The sequence below is a fragment of the Hypanus sabinus genome, unplaced genomic scaffold, assembly GCF_030144855.1.
Source record: "Hypanus sabinus isolate sHypSab1 unplaced genomic scaffold, sHypSab1.hap1 scaffold_515, whole genome shotgun sequence".
Taxonomy (NCBI): Eukaryota; Metazoa; Chordata; class Chondrichthyes; order Myliobatiformes; family Dasyatidae; genus Hypanus; species Hypanus sabinus.
In genome coordinates, this window is record NW_026781378.1 from 174,395 (window position 1) to 187,585 (window position 13,191).

Genomic DNA, 13,191 nt, shown 5'->3' on the forward strand with positions numbered 1-13,191 from the left:
CCCTCTCCCTCCCTCTCCCTCTCCCTCCCTCTCTCTCTCCCCCTCTCCCACTCTCCCTCCCTGTCTCCCTCCCTCTCCCCCTCTCCCCCTCCCTCTCCCCCTCCCTCTCCCTCCCTCTCCCTCCCTCTCTCCCTCCCTCTCTCCCTCCCTCTCCCCCTCCCTCTCCCCCTCCCTCTCCCCCTCCCTCTCCCCCTCCCTCTCCCCCTCCCTCTCCCCCTCCCTCTCTCCCTCCCTCTCCCCCTCCCTCTCCCCCTCCCTCTCTCCCTCCCTCCCTCTCCCTCTCCCTCCCTCTCTCTCTCCCCCCCTCCCTCTCTCCCTCCCTCTCCCCCTCTCCCCCTCCCTCTCCCCCTCCCTCTCCCCCTCCCTCTCCCCCTCCCCCTCCCTCTCCCCCTCCCTCTCTCCCTCCCCCTCCCTCTCCCCCTCCCTCTCCCCCTCCCCCTCCCCCTCCCCCTCCCTCTCCCCCTCCCCCTCCCCCTCCCCCTCCCTCTCTCCCTCCCTCTCTCCCTCCCTCTCTCCCTCCCTCTCCCTCCCTCCCTCTCCCTCCCTCTCCCCCCCTCTCACCCCCTCTCACCCCGTCTCCCCCCTCTCACCCCCTCCCCCCCTCTCACCCCCTCTCACCCCGTCTCCCCCCTCTCCCTCTCTCACCCTCTCTCTCCTCTCCCTCCCTCTCTCTATCTCTCTCCCTCTCTCCCTCCCTCTCTCCCTCCCTCTCTCCCTCCCTCCCTCTCCCTCCCTCTCTCTCTCTCCCTCTCCCCCTCTCCCTCTCTCCCCCTCTCCCCCTCTCCCCCTCTCCCCCTCTCCCCCTCTCCCCCTCTCTCCCTCTCACCCCGTCTCCCCCCTCTCCCTCTCTCACCCTCCCTCTCTCCTCTCCCTCCCTCCCTCTCTCCTCTCCCTCCCTCCCTCTCTCTATCTCTCTCCCTCTCTCTCTCTATCTCTCTCCCTCTCTCCTCTCCCTCCCTCCCTCTCTCTATCTCTCTCCCTCTCTCCCTCACTCCCTCTCTCCCACTCCCTCCCTCTCTCCCACTCCCTCCCTCTCTCCTTCCCTCCCTCACTCCCTCTCCCCACTCCTCCTCTCCCCCTCTCCCTCTAACCCTCCCTCCCTCACCCCCTCTCCCTCCCTCTCTCCCACTCCCCCTCTACCTCTCTCCCTCCCTCCTCGGACAGTGGCAGGAGACAGCTGCTTTCCGTAATGCTGTTTTCAGTCTTTCTCTCCTTAAAGTAGTAGTCCACAGTCCATGTCCAAGTTGAGATCTCATCACGTGGAGTGGGGGGAGGGGGGGGGGGATGATCATCACTTCATCAGCTTCTCATCTCAGGCAGGGGCAGTAGCCAGCCGATGGGGCGGGGAGGGAAAGAGGGGAGAGCACCAGGGACAGTGCCAAATTAATCTCGGGGTACGAATCCCCCTGCCCCTTCTCTCCCTCTCCCCGCAGGGGTCTTCGGCTGCCCCACCACGGTGGCGAACGTGGAGACGGTGGCTGTGTCTCCGACGATCTGCCGGCGCGGCGGGGCCTGGTTCCACGGCTTCGGGCGGGAGAGGAACTCGGGCACCAAGCTCTTCAACATCTCGGGCCACGTCAACAACCCCTGCACGGTGGAGGAGGAGATGTCCGTCCCCCTCCGGGAGCTGATCGAGAGGCACGCCGGTGAGTGGAGGCGGGCGGGCGTCGGTGACCTCGCAGGGCGAAAGAATATAGGAAACTTCCTCTCCACATCCGCTCTGTCTGTGTCCTCTTGTCCTAGACTCCCCCACTATAGGAAACTTCCTCTCCTCATCCACTCTATCTGTGTCCTCTGGTCCCAGACTCCCCCACTATAGGAAACATCCTCTCCACATCCACTCTATCTGTGGTCCTAGACTCCCCGACTATAGGAAACATCCTCTCCACATCCAATCTATCTGTGTCCTCTGGTCCTAGACTCCCCGACCGCAGGAAACATCCTCTCCACATCCACTGTATCTGTGTCCTCTGGTCCTAGACTCCCCCACTATAGGAAACATCCTCTCCACATCCACTCAATCTGTGTCCTCTGGTCCTAGACTCCCCCACTATAGAAAACATCCTCTCCACATCCACTCTTTCTGTGTCCTCTGGTCCTAGACTCCCCCACTATAGGAAACATCCTCTCCACATCCATTCTCTCTGTGTCCTCTGGTCCTCGACTCCCCCACTACAGTAAACACCCTCTCCACATCCACTCTTATCTGTGTCCTCTGGTCCTAGACTCCCCCACTATAGTAAACACCCTCTCCACATCCACTCTTATCTGTGTCCTCTGGTCCTAGACTCTCCCGCTATTGGAAACATCCTCTCCACATCCACTCCATATGTGTCTGCTGGTCCTAGACTCCCCTACTACAGGAAACATCCTCTCCACATCCACTCTTATCTGTGTCCTCTGGTCCCAGTCTCCCCCACTATAGGAAACATCCTCTCCACATCCACTCTATCTGTGTCCTCTGGTCCTAGACTCCCCCACTATAGGAAACATCCTCTCCACATCCATTCTCTCTGTGTCCTCTGGTCCTAGACTCTCTCCACATCCACTCTATATGTGTCTGCTGGTCCTAGACTCCCCTACTACAGGAAACATCCTCTCCACATCCACTCTTATCTGTGTCCTCTGGTCCCAGACTCCCCCACTATAGCAAACATCCTCTCCACATCCACTCTATCTGTGTCCTCTGGTCCGAGACTCCTCGACTATAGGAAACATCCTCTCCACATCCACTCTATCTGTGTCCTCTGGTCCCAGACTCCCCCACTATAGGAAACATCCTCTCCACATCCACTCTATCTCTGTCCTCTGGTCATAGACTCCCCCACTATAGGAAACATCCTCTCCACATCCACTCTATCTCTGTCCTCTGGTCCTGGACTCCCCCACTATAGGAAACATCCTCTCCACATCCACTCTTTCTGTGTTCTCTGGTCCTGGACTCCCCCACTACAGGAAACATCCTCTCCACATCCACTCTATCTGTGTCCTCTGGTCCTAGACTCCCCCACTATAGGAAACATCCTCTCCACATCCACTCTATCTGTGTCCTCTGGTCCTAGCCTCCCCCACTATAGGAAACATCCTCTCCACATCCACTCAATCTGTGTCCTCTGGTCCTAGCCTCCCCCACTATAGAAAACATCCTCTCCACATCCACTCTTTCTGTGTCCTCTGGTCCTAGACTCCCCCACTATAGGAAACATCCTCTCCACATCCATTCTCTCTGTGTCCTCTGGTCCTCGACTCCCCCACTACAGTAAACACCCTCTCCACATCCACTCTTATCTGTGTCCTCTGGTCCTAGACTCCCCCACTATAGTAAACACCCTCTCCACATCCACTCTTATCTGTGTCCTCTGGTCCTAGACTCTCCCGCTATTGGAAACATCCTCTCCACATCCACTCCATATGTGTCTGCTGGTCCTAGACTCCCCTACTACAGGAAACATCCTCTCCACATCCACTCTTATCTGTGTCCTCTGGTCCCAGTCTCCCCCACTATAGGAAACATCCTCTCCACATCCACTCTATCTGTGTCCTCTGGTCCTAGACTCCCCCACTATAGGAAACATCCTCTCCACATCCATTCTCTCTGTGTCCTCTGGTCCTAGACTCCCCCACTACAGTAAACACCCTCTCCACATCCACTCTATATGTGTCTGCTGGTCCTAGACTCCCCTACTACAGGAAACATCCTCTCCACATCCACTCTTATCTGTGTCCTCTGGTCCGAGACTCCTCGACTATAGGAAACATCCTCTCCACATCCACTCTATCTGTGTCCTCTGGTCCCAGACTCCCCCACTATAGGAAACATCCTCTCCACATCCACTCTATCTGTGTCCTCTTCTCCCAGACTCCCCCACTACAGGAAACCTCCTCTCCACATCCACTCTATCGGTGTTCTCTGGTCCCAGACTCCCCCACTATAGGAAACATCTTCTCCACATCCACTCTATCTCTGTCCTCTGGTCATAGACTCCCCCACTATAGGAAACATCCTCTCCACATCCACTCTATCTCTGTCCTCTGGTCCTGGACTCCCCCACTATAGGAAACATCCTCTCCACATCCACTCTTTCTGTGTCCTCTGGTCCTGGACTCCCCCACTATAGGAAACATCCTCTCCACATCCACTCTATCTGTGTCCTCTGGTCCTAGACTCCCCCACTATAGGAAACATCCTCTCCACATCCATTCTCTCTGTGTCCTCTGGTCCTCGACTCCCCCACTACAGTAAACACCCTCTCCACATCCACTCTTATCTGTGTCCTCTGGTCCTAGACTCCCCCACTATAGTAAACACCCTCTCCACATCCACTCTTATCTGTGTCCTCTGGTCCTAGACTCTCCCGCTATTGGAAACATCCTCTCCACATCCACTCCATATGTGTCTGCTGGTCCTAGACTCCCCTACTACAGGAAACATCCTCTCCACATCCACTCTTATCTGTGTCCTCTGGTCCCAGTCTCCCCCACTATAGGAAACATCCTCTCCACATCCACTCTATCTGTGTCCTCTGGTCCTAGACTCCCCCACTATAGGAAACATCCTCTCCACATCCATTCTCTCTGTGTCCTCTGGTCCTAGACTCTCTCCACATCCACTCTATATGTGTCTGCTGGTCCTAGACTCCCCTACTACAGGAAACATCCTCTCCACATCCACTCTTATCTGTGTCCTCTGGTCCCAGACTCCCCCACTATAGCAAACATCCTCTCCACATCCACTCTATCTGTGTCCTCTGGTCCGAGACTCCTCGACTATAGGAAACATCCTCTCCACATCCACTTTATCTGTGTCCTCTGGTCCCAGACTCCCCCACTATAGGAAACATCCTCTCCACATCCACTCTATCTGTGTCCTCTTCTCCCAGACTCCCCCACTACAGGAAACCTCCTCTCCACATCCACTCTATCGGTGTTCTCTGGTCCCAGACTCCCCCACTATAGGAAACATCTTCTCCACATCCACTCTATCTCTGTCCTCTGGTCATAGACTCCCCCACTATAGGAAACATCCTCTCCACATCCACTCTATCTCTGTCCTCTGGTCCTGGACTCCCCCACTATAGGAAACATCCTCTCCACATCCACTCTTTCTGTGTCCTCTGGTCCTGGACTCCCCCACTATAGGAAACATCCTCTCCACATCCACTCTATCTGTGTCCTCTGGTCCTAGACTCCCCCACTATAGGAAACATCCTCTCCACATCCACTCTATCTGTGGTCCTAGACTCCCCGACTATAGGAAACATCCTCTCCACATCCACTCTATCTGTGTCCTCTGGTCCTAGACTCCCCCACTATAGGAAACATCCTCTCCACATCCACTCTATCTGTGTCCTCTGGTCCTAGCCTCCCCCACTATAGGAAACATCCTCTCCACATCCACTCTTATCTGTGTCCTCTGGTCCTAGACTCCCCCACTATAGTAAACACCCTCTCCACATCCACTCTTATCTGTGTCCTCTGGTCCTAGACTCTCCCGCTATTGGAAACATCCTCTCCACATCCACTCCATATGTGTCTGCTGGTCCTAGACTCCCCTACTACAGGAAACATCCTCTCCACATCCACTCTTATCTGTGTCCTCTGGTCCCAGTCTCCCCCACTATAGGAAACATCCTCTCCACATCCACTCTATCTGTGTCCTCTGGTCCTAGACTCCCCCACTATAGGAAACATCCTCTCCACATCCATTCTCTCTGTGTCCTCTGGTCCTAGACTCCCCCACTACAGTAAACACCCTCTCCACATCCACTCTATATGTGTCTGCTGGTCCTAGACTCCCCTACTACAGGAAACATCCTCTCCACATCCACTCTTATCTGTGTCCTCTGGTCCCAGACTCCCCCACTATAGGAAACATCCTCTCCACATCCACTCTATCTGTGTCCTCTGGTCCGAGACTCCTCGACTATAGGAAACATCCTCTCCACATCCACTCTATCTGTGTCCTCTGGTCCCAGACTTCCCCACTATAGGAAACATCCTCTCCACATCCACTCTATCTGTGTCCTCTTCTCCCAGACTCCCCCACTACAGGAAACCTCCTCTCCACATCCACTCTATCGGTGTTCTCTGGTCCCAGACTCCCCCACTATAGGAAACATCTTCTCCACATCCACTCTATCTGTGTCCTCTGGTCCTAGCCTCCCCCACTATAGGAAACATCCTCTCCACATCCACTCAATCTGTGTCCTCTGGTCCTAGCCTCCCCCACTATAGAAAACATCCTCTCCACATCCACTCTTTCTGTGTCCTCTGGTCCTAGACTCCCCCACTATAGGAAACATCCTCTCCACATCCATTCTCTCTGTGTCCTCTGGTCCTCGACTCCCCCACTACAGTAAACACCCTCTCCACATCCACTCTTATCTGTGTCCTCTGGTCCTAGACTCCCCCACTATAGTAAACACCCTCTCCACATCCACTCTTATCTGTGTCCTCTGGTCCTAGACTCTCCCGCTATTGGAAACATCCTCTCCACATCCACTCCATATGTGTCTGCTGGTCCTAGACTCCCCTACTACAGGAAACATCCTCTCCACATCCACTCTTATCTGTGTCCTCTGGTCCCAGTCTCCCCCACTATAGGAAACATCCTCTCCACATCCACTCTATCTTTGTCCTCTGGTCCTAGACTCCCCCACTATAGGAAACATCCTCTCCACATCCATTCTCTCTGTGTCCTCTGGTCCTAGACTCCCCCCACTACAGTAAACACCCTCTCCACATCCACTCTATATGTGTCTGCTGGTCCTAGACTCCCCTACTACAGGAAACATCCTCTCCACATCCACTCTTATCTGTGTCCTCTGGTCCGAGACTCCTCGACTATAGGAAACATCCTCTCCACATCCACTCTATCTGTGTCCTCTGGTCCCAGACTCCCCCACTATAGGAAACATCCTCTCCACATCCACTCTATCTGTGTCCTCTTCTCCCAGACTCCCCCACTACAGGAAACCTCCTCTCCACATCCACTCTATCGGTGTTCTCTGGTCCCAGACTCCCCCACTATAGGAAACATCTTCTCCACATCCACTCTATCTCTGTCCTCTGGTCATAGACTCCCCCACTATAGGAAACATCCTCTCCACATCCACTCTATCTCTGTCCTCTGGTCCTGGACTCCCCCACTATAGGAAACATCCTCTCCACATCCACTCTTTCTGTGTCCTCTGGTCCTGGACTCCCCCACTATAGGAAACATCCTCTCCACATCCACTCTATCTGTGTCCTCTGGTCCTAGACTCCCCCACTATAGGAAACATCCTCTCCACATCCATTCTCTCTGTGTCCTCTGGTCCTCGACTCCCCCACTACAGTAAACACCCTCTCCACATCCACTCTTATCTGTGTCCTCTGGTCCTAGACTCCCCCACTATAGTAAACACCCTCTCCACATCCACTCTTATCTGTGTCCTCTGGTCCTAGACTCTCCCGCTATTGGAAACATCCTCTCCACATCCACTCCATATGTGTCTGCTGGTCCTAGACTCCCCTACTACAGGAAACATCCTCTCCACATCCACTCTTATCTGTGTCCTCTGGTCCCAGTCTCCCCCACTATAGGAAACATCCTCTCCACATCCACTCTATCTGTGTCCTCTGGTCCTAGACTCCCCCACTATAGGAAACATCCTCTCCACATCCATTCTCTCTGTGTCCTCTGGTCCTAGACTCTCTCCACATCCACTCTATATGTGTCTGCTGGTCCTAGACTCCCCTACTACAGGAAACATCCTCTCCACATCCACTCTTATCTGTGTCCTCTGGTCCCAGACTCCCCCACTATAGCAAACATCCTCTCCACATCCACTCTATCTGTGTCCTCTGGTCCGAGACTCCTCGACTATAGGAAACATCCTCTCCACATCCACTCTATCTGTGTCCTCTGGTCCCAGACTCCCCCACTATAGGAAACATCCTCTCCACATCCACTCTATCTGTGTCCTCTTCTCCCAGACTCCCCCACTACAGGAAACCTCCTCTCCACATCCACTCTATCGGTGTTCTCTGGTCCCAGACTCCCCCACTATAGGAAACATCTTCTCCACATCCACTCTATCTCTGTCCTCTGGTCATAGACTCCCCCACTATAGGAAACATCCTCTCCACATCCACTCTATCTCTGTCCTCTGGTCCTGGACTCCCCCACTATAGGAAACATCCTCTCCACATCCACTCTTTCTGTGTCCTCTGGTCCTGGACTCCCCCACTATAGGAAACATCCTCTCCACATCCACTCTATCTGTGTCCTCTGGTCCTAGACTCCCCCACTATAGGAAACATCCTCTCCACATCCACTCTATCTGTGGTCCTAGACTCCCCGACTATAGGAAACATCCTCTCCACATCCACTCTATCTGTGTCCTCTGGTCCTAGACTCCCCCACTATAGGAAACATCCTCTCCACATCCACTCTATCTGTGTCCTCTGGTCCTAGCCTCCCCCACTATAGGAAACATCCTCTCCACATCCACTCTTATCTGTGTCCTCTGGTCCTAGACTCCCCCACTATAGTAAACACCCTCTCCACATCCACTCTTATCTGTGTCCTCTGGTCCTAGACTCTCCCGCTATTGGAAACATCCTCTCCACATCCACTCCATATGTGTCTGCTGGTCCTAGACTCCCCTACTACAGGAAACATCCTCTCCACATCCACTCTTATCTGTGTCCTCTGGTCCCAGTCTCCCCCACTATAGGAAACATCCTCTCCACATCCACTCTATCTGTGTCCTCTGGTCCTAGACTCCCCCACTATAGGAAACATCCTCTCCACATCCATTCTCTCTGTGTCCTCTGGTCCTAGACTCCCCCACTACAGTAAACACCCTCTCCACATCCACTCTATATGTGTCTGCTGGTCCTAGACTCCCCTACTACAGGAAACATCCTCTCCACATCCACTCTTATCTGTGTCCTCTGGTCCCAGACTCCCCCACTATAGGAATCATCCTCTCCACATCCACTCTATCTGTGTCCTCTGGTCCGAGACTCCTCGACTATAGGAAACATCCTCTCCACATCCACTCTATCTGTGTCCTCTGGTCCCAGACTTCCCCACTATAGGAAACATCCTCTCCACATCCACTCTATCTGTGTCCTCTTCTCCCAGACTCCCCCACTACAGGAAACCTCCTCTCCACATCCACTCTATCGGTGTTCTCTGGTCCCAGACTCCCCCACTATAGGAAACATCTTCTCCACATCCACTCTATCTCTGTCCTCTGGTCATAGACTCCCCCACTATAGGAAACATCCTCTCCACATCCACTCTATCTCTGTCCTCTGGTCCTGGACTCCCCCACTATAGGAAACATCCTCTCCACATCCACTCTTTCTGTGTCCTCTGGTCCTGGACTCCCCCACTATAGGAAACATCCTCTCCACATCCACTCTATCTGTGTCCTCTGGTCCTAGACTCCCCCACTATAGGAAACATCCTCTCCACATCCACTCTATCTGTGGTCCTAGACTCCCCGACTATAGGAAACATCCTCTCCACATCCACTCTATCTGTGTCCTCTGGTCCTAGACTCCCCGACCGCAGGAAACATCCTCTCCACATCCACTGTATCTGTGTCCTCTGGTCCTAGACTCCCCCACTATAGGAAACATCCTGTCCACATCCACTCAATCTGTGTCCTCTGGTCCTAGCCTCCCCCACTATAGAAAACATCCTCTCCACATCCACTCTTTCTGTGTCCTCTGGTCCTAGACTCCCCCACTACAGTAAACACCCTCTCCACATCCACTCTTATCTGTGTCCTCTGGTCCTAGACTCCCCCACTATAGTAAACACCCTCTCCACATCCACTCTTATCTGTGTCCTCTGGTCCTAGACTCTCCCGCTATTGGAAACATCCTCTCCACATCCACTCCATATGTGTCTGCTGGTCCTAGACTCCCCTACTACAGGAAACATCCTCTCCACATCCACTCTTATCTGTGTCCTCTGGTCCCAGTCTCCCCCACTATAGGAAACATCCTCTCCACATCCACTCTATCTGTGTCCTCTGGTCCTAGACTCCCCCACTATAGGAAACATCCTCTCCACATCCATTCTCTCTGTGTCCTCTGGTCCTAGACTCTCTCCACATCCACTCTATATGTGTCTGCTGGTCCTAGACTCCCCTACTACAGGAAACATCCTCTCCACATCCACTCTTATCTGTGTCCTCTGGTCCCAGACTCCCCCACTATAGCAAACATCCTCTCCACATCCACTCTATCTGTGTCCTCTGGTCCGAGACTCCTCGACTATAGGAAACATCCTCTCCACATCCACTCTATCTGTGTCCTCTGGTCCCAGACTCCCCCACTATAGGAAACATCCTCTCCACATCCACTCTATCTGTGTCCTCTTCTCCCAGACTCCCCCACTACAGGAAACCTCCTCTCCACATCCACTCTATCGGTGTTCTCTGGTCCCAGACTCCCCCACTATAGGAAACATCTTCTCCACATCCACTCTATCTCTGTCCTCTGGTCATAGACTCCCACACTATAGGAAACATCCTCTCCACATCCACTCTATCTCTGTCCTCTGGTCCTGGACTCCCCCACTATAGGAAACATCCTCTCCACATCCACTCTTTCTGTGTTCTCTGGTCCTGGACTCCCCCACTACAGGAAACATCCTCTCCACATCCACTCTATCTGTGTCCTCTGGTCCTAGACTCCCCCACTATAGGAAACATCCTCTCCACATCCACTCTATCTGTGTCCTCTGGTCCTAGCCTCCCCCACTATAGGAAACATCCTCTCCACATCCACTCAATCTGTGTCCTCTGGTCCTAGCCTCCCCCACTATAGAAAACATCCTCTCCACATCCACTCTTTCTGTGTCCTCTGGTCCTAGACTCCCCCACTATAGGAAACATCCTCTCCACATCCATTCTCTCTGTGTCCTCTGGTCCTCGACTCCCCCACTACAGTAAACACCCTCTCCACATCCACTCTATATGTGTCTGCTGGTCCTAGACTCCCCTACTACAGGAAACATCCTCTCCACATCCACTCTTATCTGTGTCCTCTGGTCCTAGACTCCCCCACTATAGTAAACACCCTCTCCACATCCACTCTTATCTGTGTCCTCTGGTCCTAGACTCTCCCGCTATTGGAAACATCCTCTCCACATCCACTCCATATGTGTCTGCTGGTCCTAGACTCCCCTACTACAGGAAACATCCTCTCCACATCCACTCTTATCTGTGTCCTCTGGTCCCAGTCTCCCCCACTATAGGAAACATCCTCTCCACATCCACTCTATCTGTGTCCTCTGGTCCTAGACTCCCCCACTATAGGAAACATCCTCTCCACATCCACTCTATCTGTGGTCCTAGACTCCCCGACTATAGGAAACATCCTCTCCACATCCACTCTATCTGTGTCCTCTGGTCCTAGACTCCCCCACTATAGGAAACATCCTCTCCACATCCACTCTATCTGTGTCCTCTGGTCCTAGCCTCCCCCACTATAGGAAACATCCTCTCCACATCCACTCAATCTGTGTCCTCTGGTCCTAGCCTCCCCCACTATAGAAAACATCCTCTCCACATCCACTCTTTCTGTGTCCTCTGGTCCTAGACTCCCCCACTATAGGAAACATCCTCTCCACATCCACTCTATCGGTGTTCTCTGGTCCCAGACTCCCCCACTATAGGAAACATCTTCTCCACATCCACTCTATCTCTGTCCTCTGGTCATAGACTCCCCCACTATAGGAAACATCCTCTCCACATCCACTCTATCTCTGTCCTCTGGTCCTGGACTCCCCCACTATAGGAAACATCCTCTCCACATCCACTCTTTCTGTGTCCTCTGGTCCTGGACTCCCCCACTATAGGAAACATCCTCTCCACATCCACTCTATCTGTGTCCTCTGGTCCTAGACTCCCCCACTATAGGAAACATCCTCTCCACATCCATTCTCTCTGTGTCCTCTGGTCCTCGACTCCCCCACTACAGTAAACACCCTCTCCACATCCACTCTTATCTGTGTCCTCTGGTCCTAGACTCCCCCACTATAGTAAACACCCTCTCCACATCCACTCTTATCTGTGTCCTCTGGTCCTAGACTCTCCCGCTATTGGAAACATCCTCTCCACATCCACTCCATATGTGTCTGCTGGTCCTAGACTCCCCTACTACAGGAAACATCCTCTCCACATCCACTCTTATCTGTGTCCTCTGGTCCCAGTCTCCCCCACTATAGGAAACATCCTCTCCACATCCACTCTATCTGTGTCCTCTGGTCCTAGACTCCCCCACTATAGGAAACATCCTCTCCACATCCATTCTCTCTGTGTCCTCTGGTCCTAGACTCTCTCCACATCCACTCTATATGTGTCTGCTGGTCCTAGACTCCCCTACTACAGGAAACATCCTCTCCACATCCACTCTTATCTGTGTCCTCTGGTCCCAGACTCCCCCACTATAGCAAACATCCTCTCCACATCCACTCTATCTGTGTCCTCTGGTCCGAGACTCCTCGACTATAGGAAACATCCTCTCCACATCCACTCTATCTGTGTCCTCTGGTCCCAGACTCCCCCACTATAGGAAACATCCTCTCCACATCCACTCTATCTGTGTCCTCTTCTCCCAGACTCCCCCACTACAGGAAACCTCCTCTCCACATCCACTCTATCGGTGTTCTCTGGTCCCAGACTCCCCCACTATAGGAAACATCTTCTCCACATCCACTCTATCTCTGTCCTCTGGTCATAGACTCCCCCACTATAGGAAACATCCTCTCCACATCCACTCTATCTCTGTCCTCTGGTCCTGGACTCCCCCACTATAGGAAACATCCTCTCCACATCCACTCTTTCTGTGTCCTCTGGTCCTGGACTCCCCCACTATAGGAAACATCCTCTCCACATCCACTCTATCTGTGTCCTCTGGTCCTAGACTCCCCCACTATAGGAAACATCCTCTCCACATCCACTCTATCTGTGGTCCTAGACTCCCCGACTATAGGAAACATCCTCTCCACATCCACTGTATCTGTGTCCTCTGGTCCTAGACTCCCCCACTATAGGAAACATCCTCTCCACATCCACTCTATCTGTGTCCTCTGGTCCTAGCCTCCCCCACTATAGGAAACATCCTCTCCACATCCACTCAATCTGTGTCCTCTGGTCCTAGCCTCCCCCACTATAGAAAACA

At 53.2% G+C, this 13,191-nt stretch overlaps 1 protein-coding gene across 1 annotated transcript in view; it reads left to right on the forward strand.

Annotated features, from left to right (window-relative positions):
• Nucleotides 1–13,191, forward strand: part of ndufv1 (NADH:ubiquinone oxidoreductase core subunit V1) — a 44,372-nt gene that overhangs the window by 17,437 nt on the left and 13,744 nt on the right. The window contains exon 7 of the mRNA XM_059961739.1: nucleotides 1,434–1,646. Within this exon, the coding sequence (XP_059817722.1) occupies nucleotides 1,434–1,646 (213 nt within the window). The remainder of the gene's footprint in view (nucleotides 1–1,433; nucleotides 1,647–13,191) is intronic.